The sequence below is a fragment of the Vulpes vulpes genome, chromosome 11, assembly GCF_048418805.1.
Source record: "Vulpes vulpes isolate BD-2025 chromosome 11, VulVul3, whole genome shotgun sequence".
Lineage (NCBI taxonomy): Eukaryota > Metazoa > Chordata > Mammalia > Carnivora > Canidae > Vulpes > Vulpes vulpes.
This window is the reverse complement of record NC_132790.1, coordinates 87,077,581-87,102,178: the sequence shown is the minus strand read 5'-3', so window position 1 is coordinate 87,102,178 and position 24,598 is coordinate 87,077,581. Positions and strand designations below refer to the sequence as shown.

General features: G+C 42.0%; 1 protein-coding gene across 1 annotated transcript in view; it reads right to left on the bottom strand.

The window, feature by feature from the left end:
* Window positions 1–24,598, bottom strand: part of CLSTN2 (calsyntenin 2) — a 601,316-nt gene that overhangs the window by 137,922 nt on the left and 438,796 nt on the right. Inside the window, exons 3-4 of the mRNA XM_072726986.1 lie at window positions 1,615–1,810; window positions 712–920 (exon numbers count right to left, since the gene is read on the bottom strand). Of these exons, the coding sequence (XP_072583087.1) occupies window positions 712–920; window positions 1,615–1,810 (405 nt within the window). The remainder of the gene's footprint in view (window positions 1–711; window positions 921–1,614; window positions 1,811–24,598) is intronic.

The window sequence follows — 24,598 nt, the reverse complement described above, 5'->3', positions numbered from 1 at the left end:
GTGAGCTAAAAAATGATTTGTGCATCTTAAGTGACTGGAAAAAAAATCAAAAGACAGGTAATATTCTGGACCACATGAAACTCACAGGAAATTCAAATATTAGTGCCCATAAATAAAGTTTTATTGGCATACTGCCACAATCCTCCATGGGGTGGCAGAAATTCCCAAAGACTCTGGCAAGCCCATTAGAGATTCCTAAATGAATCTAAGCTTAGAAGGTGTTCCAAAAATCTCCACCTCCTCTCTTAGCTTTGTTTGTTTGTTTGTTTGGTTTGAGAGCAGGAAGCAGATGACTGGGGTGGGGATTAGTGTCACAACTTGTGATATAGGAAAGGGACCCAGATATGGCCGAGTTGATGGTATGGCAATTGGAAAATTCTACCAGAAAACCATCCTGTCTTCAGTACCGGATGTGTGGCATTATGAGTTCTATGGATTGTATTCATTGAGTAGGTTTCCAAGGTGTTTTGGGGGGTATTGTAGACCTGGCTATGTGCTGCTGATAATGTGAGGCCATCCCCTCTAGTGTGGGACTGAGTTCTGGGTTACGGAGCCTACGTCATGGATGGCAAGGAAATTGTCACCTGCCATGGACATTTGGAGCCCCACCTGGCCTTCTGAGAGGGGGTGGTGGAGTTGTTTCCCTGCCTCCCACCAGGGTCCTCTCGGGACACTCACCATTTCTGTCAATGGCAAAAGACACACACTCACCATTTCTGTCAATGGCAAAAGGCACGTCAGTTGTGACGATTTCATAGTTGCAAATCTGGCTGTACTGGGGGGAGCAGTCCTCGTCGACGGCCTCCACCTGCAGGATGCTGTCGTAGATCTTCCCCTCTGTCACGACCGCCTTGTAGGCTGGCTCTTTGAAGGTGGGAGCAAACTCATTGACGTCCTTCACCTGGATGTGGACCACGGCCCTGGGACCGCACACAGGAAGGAAGAGATGGCGGTGAAGGGAGGATGACGCTGTCCTCCCACACCTCCCATAGGCACTGACTCCCACCCCAGGGCCCAGGGAGCAGAGAAACCACAGCCAGTCAGGACAGTTGTCATCTGAGCTTTCTGTCTGCCTGCCCACTGGAGATGCCTCCACCTGTCCCTTCCCTGGTCCTGAGATGAATCCGCCCTTTCTCCGGCCTTCCCTGCTACCCAGCTCTGGGCAATGATTCCCTCGAGATCACCTCCCCTTTCCCTTATTCATTCCTCTTCTGTTCAGTGAGAACCTAACCACTCTGACACCATGTTAGGCTCAGAGCCCAACTCCATAGGGAGACAGTTAGAACTCAAACTAAAAAGTACCATGACAGGGACAAGCGTGTGGCACAGCAGAAACCCAGAGAAGGGCCCCAATCAGGTATGCGGGGAAGGGGTGGCTCAGGGGAGGCTTCTCAGAGGTGACACCTGGATGACACCTGAACACGAGCCTGCTGGTGGCAGAGGAATGCCTTCCTGCGAAGCTGAAGCTGAGGGGCAGAGGATTGCAGGTGGAGCCTTGGAGAACCAGCCAGTGGTTGAGCACCCCGGTGTGACCCCTGGGTATGCAGGCCTGAAGAGCAGTGTGTGATCCCCACGGGGGGGGGGGGTAGCAGGGAGCCCTGTCAGTCCACTCACTTGTGTGACTTCTTCCAGGCCGTCTCCCGGGGCCCTGCGCCACAGTCATAGGCCTGGATGATGAACGTGTACTCCTTCTGCAGCTCACAGTCGATGGGGCTCTTGGCTCGCAGCCGGCCCTCTCCTGACGTCTTGTTGAGCACCACAGCCTCAAAGGGCAGCTCCTGGCCGTGGATCTTGAATGCACAAATTTCCCCTGTGGAAGGATGGAAGACAGCGGATGCGGACCCTGAGAATTTCCAGGCCGAAGACAGAGTTTCTTCTGGACCCAATTTGCAAACCCCAAAACGTCCGGGCCATTTCCTCCACACACAAAAAAATTGTCAAACTAGAAGAAGAGGCCTCTGGAGACCCAGAGCAACATGCTCATTTCATGGATGGTAAAATTAAAGTGGTTCACACATAGAAATGTCAACCATCAAGTGTATCTGGCAGAAAAAAGGGGAGTCATGGTGTAGGGGGTGCTGGCTGATTCCCAGTTTGCTGCTTTTCCTAGCAGCTCTCCCCACTTGCCCTCTGCCCAGTGCGAAAATAAAGATTTTGCCCACGGCCTAGAGATAAATGAGTGCAGAGCAAAGAGAAAAAGGCCAAAGCTTTCACAGTGTTTTGTCCCTGGAACCAGAAGCATGAGCATTGCGAGGAACTTGCTAAAAATACAGACTCCCAGGTCCCACCAGGCCTTCCTGAATCAGAATCTGCATTGTGTTTGTTTGTTTGTTTATTTATTTATTTATTTATTTATTTATTTATTTATTTATTTTTTAACCAGGGTGCCTGGGAAGGTAATTTGTTTGCTCACTCAACGTAAGCAGCACTGCTCTGTCCTGTCCTGGCTTAAATATGCCACATTGCTGCGGCCAGCTTCCCACCCCAGCCCTCCGTTCTCTCTCCCCCCACTTCCCTGTGAGGAGAGGGGCACCACTCAGTTGCAATTTTCTCTCATAACAGTGGGGGTGAATCTATGTGAGTTCCAGAATCCCTGTGGAGCCTGAAAAAGCTAACTTCGTAAAGAGCTGAACATGATGTGAAATTAATGCATTTCTCCCCCTCAGCTGGGTTAATGTGTAGTATAACTATTTTTCTGCATTAAAATTATAAGACCGTGAAAACATCTTCTTTTTCTCCATTGATGGATATTTATTTCTTGAACCCTGACTGCAAGTAAGCCCTGGAGTGAGTGCCTCGGGAAGTACTGAAAAGTTGAGACACATTCTCTCCCTATCTTGTCGGGGAGACCATGTGTAGATGTCCAGAAAGATAATTCATGGTGCAGAGGACTGTGTGAGCACCAGGGCAGCAGAGAGTTTAGCTCTAGGCTGCTGGGGGATAAAACACAGACTCGGAGCCCAGAGGCCAGGACTCACATTCTAGGTTTGCCACAAACTCACTGCTGTAGTCAAATTATATTGACTCTGGGTCTCAGTTGTGTCACCTATAAAATGGCCCAGGAGATGGTGTTGGAGGAGGGCATCTACCCTGAGATGCCCAGCCTGGGTCTGACATCATCCCGGCCGCACTGCTGGGGCTTGGGTGAGGGGCCTAGTGTGCATTAAGGGGGACCTCACTCTGTGGGCAACCAGGTGTCTTCTTGCCTCTCGTCCAGGCTGTGGCCAGCTGTTCCAAAGAGGAACAGTCTCCTGACACTGTGGGGAGAAGGGGTAACATGATCTTATATGTGCTCTGTGCCAGGCACCAAGCTCTGTATCTCCACCCAGGTGAATATTAGTCAACCTTCATAGAAAATCTGGAGGCAGGTGTTTTATTCCAGTTTGTAAAATTAAAAAGGAGGAGGGGGGAGGAGAGGGGGAGGAAAGGGAGGAGGAGGGGAAAGAGAATCAGAATCAGAGAGGTTATTACCTGCTCCAGGTCACAGAGCTGAGGGTGGTGTAGGCCCCAGGTATGGCTGACTCCGGAGCTATGCCCTTTCTACTCCACCGCACCCTCATAAGCAGCCCCATAACTTCAAGGGGACTGCGCTGGGGACTGCTTCTGGTAGCATTCTATATTCCCATTCAAGTCTCACTCTGGAGAGAAATCCCCCATTTTACATATAGGAAGCAAGCCCTGATCTCTTACTAACAATGTTTTCTGAGATGGTCAATCAATACCAATCTTACCTGTAGGCTTTTATTTTTTATTATTTCATCGATCCTCAATTTCATTACGAGTGCTCCATTTTCACAACCCCCCCCCACCCCCACCCACGGACATTTCTCCGACGTGGGTGAGGAATAATGGACAAGCCAGGTTGCAGACAAGGCCTAACAAGAAGGACGGGCCCCATTCCACCACCGTTGCTCAAGATCAGTGGTGTCACTGTACTGCCTCTCGGGCAAAGTTAGCTCTGCAGCCCTATAGGGCGGAAGGGCAGGTTTTGTCTGATTCTCGAGTTTAAGTTCTCTTCTGTGTTGGCTGGAGTTGAATGGATGAACTTCTGAAATGCCTGCCTTGTGATTCTACCCCGAGATCAATGCCAATATGGGATTATTACCAGCGAATGTGCCCAGCCTGGCTCTGGGGCAGACTCTGGCGTGCCCAACCACTACATGATTATAGGACCAATCAGGCCATTTTTCTTTGAAGAGTCAAGTTAAACTGAAAATAAATGAGAGTAATTTTCTGTTGGAAACATTTGATCACAACTAAAGTGGTTCTTAAGACTCAGAAATCCTTAACAAGCGGGAAGAAGAGGATGGAGGAAGAAAGGAGGCACGGCGGAGGGAGAGAGACACAGGAAGCCTTAAGGCCACACATTTCATCTAAGTCCAGCTCAGTTCAATTCAATAGGACCAGAACTTTCTGAGAGCTGAGTAAGTGCCAGGCCCCATGCTGGGCCCGGAGACATAAAGGATCCCTTAAAACACAAGGAGAGCCTATCATCCAGTACTCATTATCTAGAAGAGACAGCAAGTAAACAAGTGCCACAGGATGTTCACGTAGTCTCACCAGTTTGGGCTGAGACAGGATTTAGCCTCTTGTGAACAAAAACTAGAATTCATGCCACCCTCATTTATCTCACCTCTTCATCTGACACTTGTGCTCCAGTTGCAAAAACATTCATTCTTTTTTTTTTTTTTTTAACCCACTCATTCACCTTACGGACATTTATTAGGAACTATGTGCCTAATAGGTGACACATTAGTGAGCAAAACCAGACCTGGTCCTGGCCTATATGCTGCTGGCAGTTCAGTGGGAGGACCCTAAGCCGTCTGATAATCACAGCCTTCAATGGAGAATGGACCATGATGTGATTGGAGGAGAGCTCCAAGGTGCCGAGGAAGTTCTGGCCTGTCAGCAGGGCAGGGAGAGCTACCTCAGGATGTGACAGCTGAGCTGAGATTCCTGAAGAAGAAAGGCCAAGAAGGAGAGAACGAGTTTCGGGCAGAGGAGCACAGAATTCCAGAGTGTTCACGATGCATGGGAATCCGGAGGCCTCAGAATGAGAAGATAAGCATGTGATGTCTATGATTGAGGAAGCAGGGAGCTGACCACCCTAAAAGGCACCCTTTCTGTTTGGAAAGAAACACCCACAATTGTTTTGGATGCAGAAAGAGGGCAGGGGCATTTTAAGACCCATGACCAAGCAAAGAACCCCGCGGTATCCTTTCTTACACACGTTACCTCTCTGTAGTAGTCGATCGCTTCTGCTGGAAATGGCAGAGAGGAAGAGGACAGTTAGGACAGCCTATGGTTCTTTTTGTTTGGGGCTGTCCTTCCTATCAGTAAGCCTCGGGCAGAGAGTGTGGATCAGATGTGTGCATACCAAGAAGCAAAATAAAAACAGTTGAGTCCCGTTTGTGTTTGCGTGGCATTTACACTGCTCTGGTGAAGAATGAAATACATATGCACACATGAGCTATGAAATGTAAATTCTTTAATTTGGGGAGACCCTGCACAGCAGTTAACTGCTCTTCTATTTGCATTTAAGACTGGCATTGCACGGTATAAAGATGAATGGTAAAATTTATGCTCATAATTTCACATTTTAATTTGCCTTTATCTAGAACGACATCAAATAGCAAATTTAGAACACCACAAGTTGAGAGAGGATCTGTGGAAGAAAGGTCCCAGGATGGAGTGCTGAGGGGGAAGGATACTTAAAACTGCAGTTCCCAGCACCAGTATGTGACTCAATTGGGCTGTTTCCATCTTTTGTGAGGCCTGCCACTAGGATTTGTTATTAGTGATAAAGGATTGCAGTGTGTGTTAGGGAAGGGGTGGTGTGCTTAAAGTAAAAGTTTGTCACGATGATGACAAGTGGTGCTTTCCAGAGAAAATATGTTTTTTTGGGTAGGAGAGCAGCACACATGGATGCGTATACTGGACCAACAATGGGCTCTGTGCGCAAGTGAGACCAGCAGCACCAGGCCATGGCCTCAGGAGGCCAAACTCGGCTTCCCCAAAGGCCCCCTTGGGAGGCCAGACCAGAAGAGGGGCCTGGGCAGTGTCTGGGGAGGGCATGATGGCTCCCTCCCTCAGCACCCCTGTCTATCTCACCTTTACCTTCTCTTCCTCAGTAACGCCCCTCCCTACACCCCACAGATACTGGCACAGCTGTCTCTTAAGTCCTCTCATCAGATTCTGGGAGAAATGAATGAAATTCATGAATGAATGGGTGAATGAAATACATTTTTAGAATATCTTTTGTTCCTACCCTTGAATACCCTTGAACAACAGGTTGTGTTGATTTCAGTTTTCAGATGGGGAAACTGAGTTCTCAGTTTAAGTGAACCACCCAAAGTCCCTTTAATAGTAAGGAGCAGATTGAGGACTGATTTAGACCCCCCAATTCTAAATCCAACACACTCTTTGTTCTTTCTTGTTGTTTATCACTAGGCGAGACTGACATTCTAGGACAGGGGTTCTCTAAATGTGATCTATGGACCACTGTGTTCCCCAAGACCCCTAGTGTGGGGTTCACAAATTCAAAATTATCACTCTATTAAGACATTATTTGACTTTTTCATTGTGGTGATACTTGCACTGAGGTATTAAAGCAATGATGAATAAAAGTGCTAGTGCCCAGGGGCGTGGGTGGCTCAGTCAGTTAAGCATCTGCTCAAGGCTCAGGTCATGATCGTGGGGTCCTGGGATGGAGCCCCACATCAGATTCCCTGATCAGCGGGAATCTGCTCCTCCCTCTCCTCCCCGCTTATGCTCTCTTTCATTATCTCTGTCTTTCTCTCTCAAATAAATAAATCTTAAAAAAAAAAAAAGTGCTGATACCCTAGTAGCACCTAGCTGCATTCTTTATTACACAGAGTTGGAGTAAAAAAAAAAAAAAAAAAAAAAAAAAGTTAATTTCACTTAAGAATGACTTGAATAATGCAGTAGATATTAATTTAATTAAATCTCAATCCTCGAGTACACATCTTTTTAATATTCTGTATAACAAAATGGAAAGTATACATAAAGAAGCTTGCATAGCAAAGTGTGCTAGTGCGTCTCTGAGAAAAGCCTTTGTGTGAGGTGAGTGAGAACTGAACCTTTATTCATAGAAAGCCTTTTTTACTTGAAAATGATTTATGGACAAACGATGCTTATTCAAACTGGACTGTGTGGTAGACTTTTTTGTAAAGTAAGCCCGTCACTTCATGGAAAAGAACCAGTAGTATTTTGTGGCTGATGCTATAATTAGAGCTTTCAATTTTGGGAAACTTGTGTCTGCCACATTAAGTTTTCACAATTTGCCAATACTTCAATACTTTTCCAATTAGATGGTTAATGATATTAATGAATGTGACTGTAGGGTATTGTATAATGAAATGCATCAAGTTTTGAAAGATCTACTTTGGCTGGTAAATCAGTATCTTCCAAATGAGCAAAGTATGGTATTACACAGTCACATATGGATAAAAGACCCATTCAAGGTACAAGACAGGGACGCCTGAGTGGCTCAGCAATTGAGTGTCTCTCATGAATAAATAAATAGAATCTTAAAAAAATAAAACAACAACAACAAAGTGCAAGATAGACCAGTGGATTATAATGTAATTTTAATGTAAAAGTATATGACAAGTTCATTCACGTGACTTCAGATTCCTTATTATAACTAACCTTTAAGAAACTATTACTTATGGAGTTCTGGTGTTGTTATCAGAGAAGAATATCTACAGTTACCTAAAAAGATTTAAAAATATTCTCCCTTTTACAGCTACATACCTGGGTGAAGCCATATATATTTTTCATGTATTTCTCTAAATAATGTAGCTCAACAGATTAAGGAAGAAGCAGATATGAGGATCCAGCTGTCTTCTAGCAAGCTAGACATTGAAGAGACTACAAAAGTGTAAACAAGGCCACTCTTCTCACTTATTTTGTTTTGGAAAATATATGATTTTTGGTCAAACTACGTTATTTGTTTTTTTTTAAATATTTTTATTTATTTATTCATGAGAGACACAAGAGAGAGGTGGACACACAGGAAGAGGGAGAAGTGGGCTCCCCGTGGGGAGCCATGGGGATCAGGCCCTGAGCCAAAGGCAGATGCTTAACCACTGAGCTACCCAGGCATCCCATGTTATTTATGTTAACATGTAATGAATTTATTATTACTTTAATGAATTAATAAATAAAGATTTGAAAATGACTCAGTTTAAATTTCTTCTATAGTAAATATTGATAGACATAATGCATATAGACAAAAACTCTTGAGGGTCCTTAATAATGTTTAAGAGTATAAGGGGTCATGAGACCAAAAGCTTGAGAAGTACTGTTCTTGTCAGTTACCAAGCACACTTTCCATCCAGATCATGATTCCACATCTTGTTCCTGATGTTTAAAGCACAGCCCATCACCTCTCAGAGAACTCCCAACCTCAGAGCAACACAACATGCTTTGTTATCCCGAAGCCAAAGCCTTTGTAGTGAGCTCAACTAGGTAGCTCTTGATGTCCACAGACTGTTGGGGGGCAAGAAACTTCATTTCTAGATCTTCATCCAAACATGGATGGTTAAAATCTGGCTCTGGAGCTCCTACCTCTCAGGTTAACTACCTGTGTAACCTTGGGCAAGTCACCTACCTCTCTGTGCCTGTTCCCTCATCTGTAAGATGGGATGGTATTAGTAATAGTCATCTCATCGCAATTTTGGTTGTTGGGAGGATTAAATGAATTAACATACATAGAACACTTCACAGTGCCTGGTATGAAGTTAAGCACCGCATAAATGTTAGTTCCTATCATTGTCATTATACTGAAGAAAAGTCACACACCTCTGGCAAATGCCCTCTTCATGTCTGAGAAGTGACAGGGCTGAATGTGGAGATGATTTCATCAGCAGAAATATTTTGAATTATTCAAAAACTGTCTGCTCCTCGAAACACCTTGTACTCATCAGCCACAGCTTATCCACACTTGGCTTCCTGAACATCACTGGTCAGTGACTATAACCCATGTCTGCAAAATCTCATCCAGGGCCAGTACTGCTTCACAGGTAGTGTTTCTGGGGGTGGGTGAGCACTGTTTACCTGTTTGATTTTGCTTGTCACAGTGACGGGAGGTCGCTAATGGCTGTTATTGGGTAAGAGTCAAGGGTGCTAGGTATCCTGCTCTGAGCAGGCCAGTCTCACCCAAAATGGCTATAGCGCCCTGTTGACAAACACTGTATCCAAAGCATGCAGCTAGTCTTCTGTTGGAATTAATACCAGGCCAGGTTCACAGCCCCACACCTGAGGAAAAGAATAGACCATGTAAAGGCTTTTCCTCCAGATTGGTGGGGTGCCTCCAGATGGAGGATGATCCCATCTGCTCTCTGCTGCACGCTCTGTCCTCTGGTATGCACACTTGGCAGACGGTGAACACTGACTATGCTGCCGGCGGGCTGGGAGCGGGCCTACCTGGAGACATCTGCAGTCACTTTAAGTGTAATAAAATGGGAGAGGACAAATGCTAATCACATCAAGAGGCAATCATGTCCAGAATACCAAGTTAGGGCTGAACTTAGAAATAGACCTCCACTTTAAAAGAAAGAGTTGATTTTAAGCCCTCTTGCTCCAGATAAAACTTAAAATGTCCCAAAATTGAAAGGGAAAGGGAAAGTTTCGAAGGATCATCACTTTTGCTGCTCCTTCATCTGTCTGGATGACAGGCAGAGGACATTGTCTGGGGTCCCGGCTCTCTTCTTCTCAGCTGTGTGCCCTTGGCTGGTTGCTTAAATTCCTCTTCATTGTAACTGAGGATATGACCATGCCTAATCCTGAAAGTACGATGGGGGTTGCACTGACACACTAAATGTGTAAGTGCTCTGGGAAGTAGAAAGGTCTATTTGCTTTTTATTATTGTGATAATAATAAATCCTGCTTTCAAGCCCGCAAGTAGCTAAATGCATATTGGCAACTTATTTCTATTAGACACCAAAGTCAGGGAGAGGGGAGGTATCACCATTTATAGCTTTCTGTCTACTTAGTATTGAACAAAATGAAACATACTGCTTTATTTAAAAGGTCATTTTCCTATGCTCTGAGATCGAAATCCCCCTCCTTCTGGAAGATTTACGCAGCACAGTTTTTGCATTGTTGAAAAACCAAAGAAGACAATGCATTTTTCCTTCTTTGACAATGACTGTTGAATGAATAAATGACACAACGACTAATATAGATGCTGAGAGACTTGGAGAAGTCCCCCTGGGTCAGCTAACCACAGTTAGGTCAAGTAGAACCTAAAGATACGTCGGGCAGTCATTTGCTCTGCCTGGTGCCCTAAGGTCTGGAGTTGAAGGTCCCCAGGTACAAACATGTGCTGTACTCATCATTCACTCACCAAACCTTCCCTAGACATGCATAATATAATAAACAGAAATGGAGTCAATAATAATTGATAAAACTCACTGCAGCTCACATTTATTGAGCATGTATGAGGGATCAAGCATTTATTTAGGTCTACGTTGAAAACAACCCACATCTCTTTATGTGCTGACAAGAAAAGGAGGCAGGTGAACAAAGAGTTAAGTGCACTGAAGTACTCCAAGGCTGTAACAGGTGTCTGTTCTGGGTGTGGGGAGAACACAGAGCATGATGGTCAGTCTATGTCACCCCTAGAGCCTTCCAGACGCAGCTGTTTGCTGTCACAGAGCCACCACAGAGGAGTGTTGTAGCTGCCAGGAGGACAGAATTTCAGCCTAAGCAACTGCTGGGATAAGACCTGCCTAGCGATGCCATCATGTCTTCCTCTTTACAATGGCATTTCCAGAAGCATTTACATGCTTCTGTTCCTAGCAGAAGGGTGGTACAGGTCAGTGCCTGACAGACGAGACAGCTCCTTCCCTGTCCCACCCTTGTGGCCTTGCAGCTGGGAGTGACTCCTGGCCGCCTGCTGACCTTGCTGATTGGTCCCCAGGTAGCCACAATTGCTCAGGAGTTGTCAGAAGGCAGAAGAAGGGAGCAAGCAGGGAAGCCACACTGAATAGGACAGTGACTGGGTTCATAATGGCTGCAGTTTTAATGTTTGCCAAGAATATTTTAATACTCCATGTCTCAAAAATTACTGATCTGGATGCAAAATTACTTCCCTGGATGAGAAGAGACACCTTTCTCACTGCCAAGCAGGAATGGGGGACTGTCAAATAGGGTCGAAAATCTCATTTAAAAATGAAGGGATCTTGTTGGCCCACAGCTGTTGGGCCACAGCCAGTTCAGTCAGACCCAGTCCACAGCCATTACCTGGAATCTACCTCCACTAATTCGTACTTGGCCTTTTGGGGCAATAATGGATGTAGAAGTGCCTGCAGAATGAAAAAGTCCCATACACATATGATGGCCTTCAACCTCTCCAATAGTCTCTCAACAAAATTTTTGTAAGCACCTGCCTCCTGCTGGGAGGGAATCATATGAGATGCTGAGGTCCCTAGAAGCATTCAACTGTGTTCTTAAAATCAGGGCCAGGGCTCACAATTTCAGAAATAGGAGCTATCCATAGGACCAAGTAATTTTTTTAAATTGAAGTAGAGTTAACATACAGTGCTATATTAGTTTCCGGTGTACAATATTCAACATTTCCATACATTACTCAGTGCTCATCATGGTAAGTATATGCTTGATCCCCTTTATCTATCTCACCCATCTCTCACCTATCTCCCCTCTGGTAACAACCAGTTTGTTCTCTGTCCTTTAGAGTCTGTTTTTTATTTGTCTTTTTTTTTTTTTGCTTTATTCATTTGTTCTGTTTCTTAAATTACACAGATGTATTGAATTATACGGTATTTGTCTTTTTCTGGCTGACTTCAGTTAGCATTTTACCCTCTAGATCCACCCATGTTGCAAATGGTAAGATCTCATTCTTTTTCATGGTTGAATAATATTCCATTATATATATAACACATATCTAGATCTATATATCATATTTTCTTTATCCTTTCATCTATTGATGAACGCTTAGGTTGCTTCCATATCTTGGCTATTGTAAATAATGCTGCTATAACACAAGGGTTCAGATATTTTTTTGAATTAGTATTTTTATTATCTTTGGGTAAATGCCCAGTAGTAGAATTACTAGATTATAGGGTAATTCTATTTTTAATTTTTTGAAGAACCTCTATACTGTTTTCCATCATGGCTGTACCAATTTGCAGTTCCAGGACCAGTGCATGAGGGTCCCTTTTTCTCCACATCTTTACTAATTCTTGTTTTTCTTGTGTTTTTGATTTTAGCCATTTTGATAGGTGGAGGTGGTATCTCATTGTGGCTTTGATTTGCAGTTCCCTGATGATCAGTGATATTGAGCATCTTTTCATGTGTCTCTTGGCCATGTGCATGTCTTCTTTGAAGAAAAGTCTATTCTGGTTTCTTGCCCATTTTTTAATCAGATTGTTTGTTTTGGTGTTGAGTTGTATAAATTCTTTATATGTTTTAGATACTAACCCTTTATTGGACATGTCATTTGCAAATATCTTTTCCCATTCAGTAGGTTGCCTTTCAGTTTTGTTAATGGTTTCCTTTACTGTGCGAAAGCTTTTAATTTTGATGTACTCCCTGTAGTTTATTTTTGCTTTTGTTTCCCTTGCCTAAGGAGACATATCTAGAAAAATGTTTCTATGGCCAATGTCAAAAAAATTACTATGTTTTCTTCTAGTTTTATGATTTCAGGTCTCATATTTAGATCTTTAATCCATGTTGATTTTATTTTTGTGTGAAATATAAGAAAATGGTCCAGTTTCATTCTTTTGCATGTAGCTGTCCAGTTTTCCCAGAACCATTTATCAAAGACATTATCTCTTTCCCATCATATACTCTTGCCTCCTTTGTTGAAGATTAATTGACCATATAATCATGGGTTTATTTCTGGGCTCCCTGTCCTGTTCCATTGATCTATGTGTCTATTTTTGGGCCAGTACCATACTGTTTTAATTACTACTGCTTTATAGCATATCTTGAAATCTGGGATTGTGAGGACCAAATAATTAATGAGTGCTAATGAGTTTTCAAGATACGAGGATTGAATATTATAAACGCCTCAATTAACTAGAGGAAAACCTGAAGACTAATATTCAAATAGAATTGGTATAGATCATGCTGACAGATAAAATCTCTTCCTGTCTCCTTTTTTTCAGTGTCCAAACAGGGGTCTCAGACATAGCCTCAACACTGAACAACTCAAGCTCTAACCCAAACAAACCTAAAGGCTTTGTTTGCCTCCACTCATTTTTAAAATTTTTTTTTCTATAATACATTCTGAATTTTTCTCATCCACTTTCGGAACTTGGATAGGCACAGGATAAAAGTTTCCCTTTGAAGGACACCTTCTCGAATACTCTGCATATTTCAGGGTAGAAACCTCTAGCCATAGTGTAGTTCTTAAATACCAGATATGAGGCTAGTGTGACTGAAAAGGTGGATCTAAAATTTTATTTAATTTTTATCATTTAAATTGTACATTTAAGAACAGGTGCTCAATTCAGTTACTTGAAAACTTTTAAATATGTTTGGGTATGTGATTGAGTTTTTTTCAACTACCAGCTATGAAATCTACATACAGATCAAATATTCCCAATGAAAATTTAGAGTCCAAATTGAGATGTCTTATAAGTGTAACATACACATATTTGACAAACTTTTTTATGAAAAATTTCTCATTAATAATTTTCTATTTGATAGCATATTAAAATGATAATATTGGATATATTGGGTACATAACACATTTTTGAAAGCAGTTCCACCTATTTCTTTTTGTCTATTTAATGTGGCTACTAGAAAATAAATAATTATGTATGTAACTGGAATTCTATTTCTGTTGGACAGTGTTGCTCTACATAATTAATAGTATACATCATTAAGACTAATTTTCCCATAGAAATAAATGTAGAGTACAGAGGATGCATCCTACAGTAATTGTAGAATTGTTCTGCTTTAATGCTGATTTTTATTTCTCAGCATTATTCCTAATATTTAGAGTAATGTTTTTTTCTTAAAACAACAGCCCGTTTGGCCTTCTTCAGATGATTAAACCAAATTTAGCTCAAGTTCCCAAAGTGCTGTCAGGCCTTGAATTAGCACGGCCTCTTAATGCCTTGGGTTCTTTTTATTATAAAACAGAAAATACTTTGAAATTCTAATGATATTGCATCTTTAAATAATAGCACATTGGTCACTTACAGAAATACAGATGCATGTATTGATAAAGGGCTTTTATTATTTATGAGCTAAGGTAGAAGCCTTCTGGCAATAGGATTTGAGTTTATAATCCACTTAGTCACCAAAATTAAAAATGTGTAATCCTTTATAAAGAAAATTTTATTTTTATAAAATAAATTTAATAATATCACATTGGTACTATATTAATAGTAAAATACCAATTTTACAAAATAATAATTATATATTGCATGTCAGTGTCATATTAGGTCAATATCCTCATTACATTTTTCTAATTAGAATAATTCAATAATTAGAATAATTTACACTCAATAAACTATGTTTATTTCCCTGAAACTGGGAGGACAGCAAACTTGGGGTTGTAAGGGTCCAAGTAGATAGATAGAATGAATAAAAATGCACCCTAACACACTGACTCTCTCACGAAGCCCACACCCTGGAAGAGTAGCTCCCCCTCCCAAATACCTGAAGCTTGGAGAGTGACTAAAAGTAAGCAGATTTTGGAGGGGAGTAGAAAAAAACTACTAAAAATGCATGAGTTCTTGGATTTTTTTTTTAAGATTTTATTTATTCATGAGAGACACAGAGAGAGAGGCAGAGACATAGGCAGAGGGATAAGCAGGCTCCCTGCAGGGAGCCTGATGTGGGACTTGATCCCAGGACACCAGGATCACACTCAACCACTGAGCCACCCAGGCATCCCAGTTCTTGGATTTTTAATAATTTTTAAAATTTGTTATAAAATGCACATAACATAAAATTTACCATCTTAACCATTTTTGAGTGTGCAGTTCAATATTACTAAGTGCATTCATGAGTTTTCTGCTTCAATCGATCCTTTGCCCTGAGGGCAGTTGCAGCCTTGATGGAACAGGGGGGGCTAAAACTCTGATAGCAAGCCTGTTGTCTTTCTGGCCAGATGGACAGGACTGCTGGAGGGTGAGGGAGGCTCCTGGAGAGGAGTGAGCCAGGGAAGGGGAAGCCCAAAGTCTATGTTTAAATACCCAAGTCTCTGGCTGGTCCCAGAATGGTACATGTGGGGGACAGATTGAAAGCCATCTGCACCGAAAGCTGAACTGCTGCCCATAGCAGGAAAGGGAGAGTTTACAGTTTGAGTTGAACTAAGTTAATTGCCTGTTAAAACAAAACATCAACAGTCCTTGACGAATATGACAATCCAGTGTCATCTCTGCATCACATGCAAAATATCCAGCATATAATCTAACCTTCATTGTCATATGAGGAGTCAGGAAAATGTGACCTTTTCCCAAGGGCAAAGACAACAGGGCCCAACCCCAAGACAACTCACGTGTTTGTATTTTCAAACAATTATATTATTTATTCTTATAAGCATGCTCAAGACTATAAAAGAAAATATGCTTATAATGAAGGAAAAGCTGGAAATCTCATTAGACAAATACAACATAGAGAAAAGAATCAAGTACAAATTCTATCATTAAAAGAGATAATATTTGAAATAAAATATTCACTAGATGGACTGAGAAGGGCAGGACAGAAATGATAGGATAGGTGAGTGAATACGTGAGAAATCAATATAAAAGTATCCAATTTGAAGAAGAGAGAAAACAAAGACTGAACAGAGATAAACAGAGCTTTGATGGCTTGTGAGAAATCTATCATAGAAAGAGAAAGAAATATTGAAGAAAAACATAATTTCAGGAACCTATGGGTTGATATCAAAAAGTCTTACATAATAGGTCATTGGAGTTCCAGAAAAAAAGAGGAGAGGGAGAATGAGACAAAGATAATATTCAAATAAATAAGTTTTGGCTGAAAACTTTCCAAATTTGGTGGAAGACATATACATTTATGCCAATAAACCCAAAAGGAATATATAAGCATGAAACTATACCCACGTACATTAAAGCTGAAGAGAAAGAGAAAGTAGCCACAGAAAAATGGCATTATATACAGGAAACAGTATTTTGAATGCCTGCTAACTGATCACAAACCATGGAAGCTATAAGGCAAGGGAACAACATCTTCAAGGGACTAAAAGAAAAAAACCCCTATCAGCCCATAATTCAATAAGAAGCAAAAAGAGCTTTCAAGAAAGAAAGTGAAATGAAGACATTTCAGTTCATCTCCACCAGACTGTCACATAAAAAAATGCTAAAGGAATTTTTTTTCCTAGCAAAAGAGAAACGATATTATGGAAAATATGTGTCTGCAGGGATAAAGGGAGATCATCAGGAATTGGGAGTATCTAGGTTAAGTCTAAGAGACTATTTTTCTCCTCCTATTTCTTTAAAAGAAAAAAAATGAATATATATGTATATATGTATATATATATGATTGTTTAAAGTAAAATTATAATATTGTGTAGTGGGGTTTATAATACGTATAGATATAATACATGTGACCACTGTAGCATAAAAGATGGTAGGAGAGGAGTGGTAAATGTATATGGTTGTGGTGTTTCTGCAGTTTGTACAAAGTGGTAAAATACTAATTCTAGGAAGACTTTAAAAATTTATAAATATATACAGGGAGCAAGTAGCCACTAAAAATAAAAGAAGCAGCTAAAAGTCAATGATAAACCAAAATAAAATTCTAATGAATATTCAAACAATCCCAAAGAAGGTAGGAAAGGAGCAACAGAGAAACAAATATCAGAGGTTAAACAGAAAACAAACAATAAAATGATAGATCTGAATTCAACCATATAAGTAATTACATTAAACATTCCAATAAAGAGGCAGAGATGGTCAGAATGAATAAAAATGCAAGAGACAGCTATATGCATCCTGTCTACAAGAGATGCACTCTAAATATAAAAACATACATAGGCCAAAAGGAATGGTAGAAAAATGTCTGATACAAATTGTGGGCAGAGGAAGGCTGAAGTGGATACATTACTATTAGATGAAATTGATGTCCAGCAAATAATATTGCCAAAGAAGGACATCACGTAATTACAAATGGAAGAGATAACTATTAGAAAAGCACATGCACCTAATTATAGAGCCTCAAAACACATGAAGCGAAAATGGACAAAATTAAAGGAAGAAATAGACCATTCCACAGTCATAGAAGAAGAATTTTAGTAATTGATAGAATTGCAACACAAAAAAATAATAAAGTCATAAATAACCCAAACAATGCTGTTAATCACTTTGTCCTAACTGATATTTAAAAAACATTACATGCACCTACCTGCAGAACACATATTCGTTTCAACCTCACATGTCATGTATGGGCCATAAAGTAACCCAATCAATTTAAAAGCTGAAATCCTAGAGTGTGTTCTCTGTCCGCAATGGAATTAAATTGGAAATCGACAGCGTTTAACAATAAGCAGTCTACAGAAAGCCCAGATATTTGGAAATTAAACAATATACATTTAAACAATACATGACCCAAGAAGAAATTGAAAGAGAAATAGTTGGAACTGAAGAGAATACAAATACAATATATTAAAATCTGTGAAATGCAGTTAAACTGGTGCTTAGAGAGACATTTGTAGTTTTAAATGCATATATTATAAGAGAAGAAAGATCGAAAATCAAGAAGTTACTAAAAGAAGAGTAAAGCAAGTCTGAAGTGGGTAGATTAAGAAAAAAAATGCTGTTAATTATTACCATATTTAAATCATATATTAAATCACTAGGATTTTTTTTTTTCCAGAAGCTCTTTCCACAAAGCAATTCTAGGCCCAGATGGTTTCATTGGTTTCTATCACTCATCTAAAGAAGAAACAGCACTAATCACATATAATTTGTTTTTAGGAAATAGAGGAGGAGAGAACGCTTTCTCCTTTTCAGAGGCTGGCATTACCGTAATTCCAAAACCTGAGACAGACATTGTAAGTGAAGAAAATTATAGACCTCTATCTGTCATGAACATAGACACAAGAATCCTCAACAATATATTAGCAAATTTAATCCAACTCTATAAAAAGGATTATGACTAAGTAGAATTTATCCCAGAAAGGCAAGTTTCAGTCAATGTAATTACTGTATTAACAGGATAAAGGAGAAAAAAACATATGGTCACTTCAATAGAGTTAAAAAAAATTCACCAAAATTCAAGACCCATACACAATAAACTCTCTCAGGAAACTAAAATTAGAAGGGAGGTTGTTCAAGCTGTTAAGGGGCCTCTGTGATAAACTGACAGCTAACATACTAATGGTGAAAAGTTAGATCCTTCCTTCCCAAGGTCAGGAACAAGACAGGAGGCCTGTTCTCACCACTTAATAGTTCTTGAGTGTTTATTATGTGCCAGGTACTGTGCCGGTGGCTTTAGACAAACCCTTTGTGCAAGGACCAAACCTCTTCCCATTATAGAGATGAGAATGTTGGAACAAAGGGAGGGAAGGAGAATTTCCCAGTGTCATAAAGTAATTGTAAGCCAAGATTTATTTTTTAAAAATATTTTATTTATTTACTTGACAGAGAGAAAGAGAGAGAGAGAGAGAGAAGGAGAGAGAGGGAGAGAATAGGGAAGAGAATAAGCAGAGGGAGCAGCATAGGGAGAGGGAGAAGCAGGCTTCCTGCTGAGCGCGGAGCCCAGCATGGGGCTCCATCCCAAGACCCTGAGATCATGACCTGAGCCGGAGGCAGATGCTTAACCAACTGAGCCACCCAGGTGCCCCATAAGCCAAGACTTAAATTCAGATCTCCCTGACTTTAGAGCCCACCCCTTAATCGCAGCTGTCTATTCAGTAGTAGCATGGCAATACTTATTAAAGGGATGTGGAGGCAGCACAGAAGCTTCTGTTGCCAGGATGCTTCATACTTTCCCCGCTCACAGGTCTGAGCAAAAACCACTGCTGCTGCTTGTCTAGCCAGGGACGACACAGGCTAACCGGGATGTGGTTTCCAGGAGATGCAAAAGAGCCCTGCCTGATTTATGTGCCTCCATCAAAGAGGCCATGCTGTCCATCAATAGGAATATTCAAATTATAATGGTATTTTGCTACTATAAGCGAGTCTAATTTGCTCATTTTCATTATTTAGAGGCAGTTAATTAAAAACCCAGCCGATATTTATTTTGCTCCCTTCACATCACCAGTGATTTCTGGCTGCTGTGCTTTCACAGCATTACAGTTTTATGACTTGACACGGCCTGTAGTGGGTTTCTTATGGTTGTGTCTCCCATTACTTTAATTTCAAGCAAGACATTAAAGCGCTCTAAGATTTCAGCCATTGCTGGTGAAGCGTGAGGTGCCATCGTGGTACCCGTCTTTAGGAAAGAGCGACTTTCCTGGAGTATATACCAGGAAACAGACCCTGGTCCTTTCTACAGGGAGAGTGTGGGGACTCAGCTTTTGAGCAGGTGAAGGATCGACCCCAAGCGTTCTCTTGGGCAGAAGCAGGCAGCCTTACGCGAGCCCAATTCAGATGTCCCATCATCTCCTAATAATGGAGAAGGAACTGCCATGCCAAAAAATGGCCCATGTCAATGGTGATGTTTCTAAGAAAGCTCATTTCTTAAGAATCATGCTAATTTTGCAACTCACTCTATAAAATATCTAAATACAATATGAAATCAATGTTGTTTCCCCTTGCATCTTTGAGTAGAATTAATATTCCAAGAAAATGTATCATGTTTATCTGGCGAATCCATCCCTGCTTGGTAAAGCAGCTTCTGGCAGACAAAAGCCCTGCTCTGAAATTGCTGGTTGAAGGGCAGCCTATCAAGGAGCCAAGTGGCAATTGATACTTAAAGTTTTCAGTCTGGAAATTAAGGAAGAATTAAAAGCACCCTAATAAGTAGGCTCTTTGCTTGAAAATGGAAACCTGTGGAAACAGAAAGGCTTGCAAGCTGCCCAAGGAGAGGTTAGGAAGCATCTGATAGTGCCACCAGTAGCCTTTGTTGCAAAAAACCCCCCAAAACCCAAAAAAAAAACCCCAAAAAACAAAAAGAGCCACCCTATCTGCTCTTGGTCAACAGACAAAGAACACTCCTTTGTATCTATCAGGAGAACTCCTACACAAGCTTCAAAACCCAGTTTACGCATTACCACTTCTGAGGAGCCTGCTGTGGCTTCTCAAGCTGAGGTGACAGCTCTGCCAAGCCCCATGTTTCCCTGCACATTTCCTTCCTGTTCGGTCAGTTGTGCCCACAGGTCTTTTTCCCTATAAAGCTCCCAGAGGCAAGAATCTCTACCCTGACCTCACTGCCTAGTTTAAGGCCTGGCTTAATAGAGGGGCTCAAGGAACGACTGCTTGATATCAGAGAAATAAAGTTTCAAACAATTCAAAGGCAGCATGGTATGATGGTTAATACCAGAGTCTTAGAAGGACTTGTCTTCAAGTATGAGCGTCAACATTCCTAACTCTGTGATCGTTGGCCAAACCGCATTAACTTCTCCAAACTTCAATCTCCTCATCCATAAAATATGAATAGTGACAGATTCTACTATACTGGGCTGTTATGAAGTTTAAAATCAACAAGTTTTTTTCTTTTTTAAGATTTATTTATTTCAGAGAGTGCACAAGTGTGCCTGCATGGGGGTTCGGGCAGGGAGAGAGAGAGAGAGAGAGAAACTTTTAGCAGACTCTGCACTCAGCATGGAGCCAAGGTGAGCAGGTGGGGTGGGGCTCCATCTCAGGACCCTGAGATCACAACCTGAGCCGAAACCAAGAGTCGGACGCTCAACGGACTCGCCACCCAGGCACCCCTAAGATCAACAAGTTTAAACTCAGCACGCCGGCATGGAGAGCGTGCACAGTACGTGTTGGTCCTTTGCTAACTCAGTGGCAGCACCTTCATACTGAAGCTGAAACTCATTTTCTTGTTCTTGTGACCTAGCCAGAGAGAAAGAGGCTCCCAGAAGGCCACCATCTAGTGTCAGAAAGATCCCAAAAAGGACATACTAAGACTCTGCCTCCAGGTAGCGCCCTACCTCCTTCAATGGGCCTCATTTCACAATCTGTTTAGCCCCTGTGCCAGATCCCACTTGCTTCTGGGGCCCTGAACAGTGAGCCCCTCTGGTGGGCTGCTGTTCCAGGTGTCAGGGCTCCTCTCACGTCTGATGCCATCCATGCATTTATCCTATAGCTTACTTCTTCTGGGCTGTCTACACTGCTCCATCTTTCCCCAGTTCGCTGTGGACACTAAGAACACTACATGTACAATCTCTCACTGTACCAACGATCCCGTTGTCAAGGTGCATTCACCCCATTTGGCAGATGAGTCAGCTGAGGCACAGAGCAACTGCATGAGTTGTTCCAGGTCACACTGGGATCGGGCCCCTGTTTTCCCAGCTCTGGTCCTCATACTCTACACCAAGCTGCCTCCTTGTACAGCAAAGCCTCTGAAATCGATGAACAAGTGCAGGTACACAAGACCTCATATTTCCACTCCCTGACAAGTTTTGCCCATAATCCATATGTTGTACTGAAGTTCCCAAATGTCCAGGTGGGGAACCCCAAAGGGGCAGAGGCATATTTTAAATGTTTAATTCAAATTAAGGCTAGTGTCAGGAAAATCCATATTTTGAGCCACAGAAGAAAGAGAAATGGCAGCCCAATCAATATTACAGAAGTATATGGACTCTTTTACTGTTCTATCAATTCCTGGAGCTAATAAGTCAGCCTCTCAGGGGACAGCTTCATAGTTTAAAACAAAAGTTCAGAGGCCGCTGCCTGTCAGGCCTGATTCCAGCTTTCATTCTGATCAAGGTGAGTAGGAGATGAAGGGCCTTCTCACACGTGGACCCGACGACCCCTGGGCACCTCTCATCAACAGCAGGACTGCTCAGCTGATAACAAGCACCTCCCCTGTGGCTGGCTAATCCTTCATCTCCTTGTCGTCAATACTGCTGGCAAAGCCCCCACAAGAAGGCATGCAGATTAAAATGTTAAATCAAATTCAGAAGAGAAATTTGAAAATCAATTTTAGGTTCCCGAAGAAAAGGCCAGGGAGGATAATTAAGACTCGTAACTCCCAGCTTCAGCCGCTTTATTTTCTAATTCTGGAGCAAAATAAAACCATTATTTTCCAAGGAGCCGGCCGCAGTAGGAACGCAATGGGGGAGCCGAGCATGCTCCCCAGCTGAGAGCCAAGGGGGCCAAGACATTCCCAGTTCATGGACATGCACTTCAGCGAGGCACCGGATCAGCAAACTGACTTGCAACACTCTCATTTTCTTTTCATGTACCTTTTCTTTTTTTCTTCCTGGCAAGAGAAAGCCAATGCAAATGTGAAAGGTTGGCTGCTTCCAAGTTTACAGTAAATAAGTTGAAAGAGCTGTAGATTACCGGGGCCTTGGGTGTCAGGAGCTAATGCGTTCTAAATGTAACCCATTTCCAGCAGAGCCAAACTCCGCTTTGACATTTTCCTTCGCTGCACACGGATATTTGTATTATGGGTGCTCTGCTCTTGTTCTCATTTGCCTATTGTGATTCTCGCAGACCAGCAATGCTAATAGGATGCTTCATTTCCCCCTTGGGCCGGTGCAAGATAAATCACAACTTCATGATCCATCTCACTGTACACGAAGTACGCTTAGGCCGCTGCTCACTTTCCATGCAAAACATATGTGAATGCAGTTCACTCTTAAGCTACGTAGAAGTGGAAGGAGGGATGGGAGGGGGTATTTGTAGGAGACCTATGAGAATTTAATCCCCTGGCTCCCCGCAGCAAAGGTCACATAATTATGCCATCTACAGCGAGAGCCAAAATTCTGCATACCCCAGAAAAACAAAATTGACAGAAGGAGTGATTTCTGTAGCTCCTCACAACGGCCTATGTCTCTAGTGACTGGGAAGCCTGCATTGCGTGTTTCCACACAAATTTATCAGCAAATCATATTTCAGTTTTTTTTTTTTTTTATCTTACTCCTGCTTTGTGACTAGTATTTGGCTTAGAGCATTCATGATAAGTTCGGGAGTCAACTACTTATATCTTGTGTCACTTGTTATTCTTCCGGCCAATCACACTTCACGCATGATGTATTAGGAATCATGAATGAACGAACACTCATTATACATTGCAGAGGAGGCAAAAGGAATGGGATTCCAGCACTGTCCTGCAAGCTGACATCTCCTTAGGAGGAGGCGCTGGGTGCCTCATGCCACCCTGAGGCTTTGGAGCAGCGAAGAAAGATACAGAGCTCCTCCTCTACTATTTTTCAACCTCAGTTTTTCAAGGGCCACCTTCATAATTTTTGCGAGAGTCGAGGAAGACCTGTAATACTTTTATTTCATGAGTTTAACTAGATTTGTTAAGTAGATTTAACATAAATTTGTTAACATATGGTTTGTTAACATAAATTTAACTAGATTTGTTTCTACTTAAACTGATTTATAAAGAAGACATTATTACTATAGTTGGGAAAACAACATGATCGGCCACAAAGAGAAGGCACTGCTTACGCGCTATTTCTAGTTGGGAGGTTTTACCCTCACAGAGAGGAAATAGATATGTGTCCATCTCATTAAAGTGGAGTGAAATAAGTACGCCAGAGAGAAGAGAGGAAAGAGCAATTAACCAACTGTAGGGATGAGGGAAGGCTTCCTGGAGAAGGAGATACCTAAGTTGGGCTGGAAGGATGATCAGGGGTTCATTAGGAACACAAGACAACCTTCCATACTCCCTTGAGGTCTTCTTGTGTTTGGAACCAGCCACAGTGGTTAATTTGCCTGCTGTTGTCGCTAGAACGATGCAGAAATAGCACATTACTGATTATCCGACGTAGACATCAAAATCTATTTGCACCCGCCCCTTTCCAACTGCTTTGGCTGTTGCAGAGATAGGCTCTGATCATTCCTCTTGTGAAACGTCTCTAAAATGTTGCCGGTTTTCATACTCGGCATCTCCCATTTGCTTTGATTGTTGTGATTTATTTTAAAGACCACATTGTGGCTACTCTCCTTTCTCCAGGCTGTGATTCCCTGGTAGGGTCAGAAGCCCAACCTCTTTAGCTTGCCATGAACTGGCCATGCACTACAGGGCACTGAGCTTAGGGGTGCCTAGAGATTTGGTGGTGGTGACATCTCTGAGCCGAAGAAGCTATTCCCTGGTCACCTGTCATATAGGGAATAACCCTCAAAGCCTCTGGCTTAGACTTGCTTCATTTCACCTCCTGGGGGAACAGGATCATTTCACTGCCCTTACAGAGCATGTGCGAAGTAGTCTTGACCTGGAGTTTATGCCAAGGAGAGCAGCTTCTAGAGTTTCCTCTTTGATACCACTTGTTTGTAGCAGTGAGATTTTGCATAGGGTTACCCCATTAGCCTGAGCCCCAAAGAAATGAGGTGGAGTATAGCCCACAGACATAAACAAGGTGGTGGTGGCTGTGGGTGCTTGTCAATTTCTTGAAAATGAACTAATTTCTTTGATAAATCACATTGATTAAATACTACCCAGCTGAAGAAACTATGAATCACTCATTTTCCCCAGATGACTAGCCCCCTCAGTCTTATGAGGC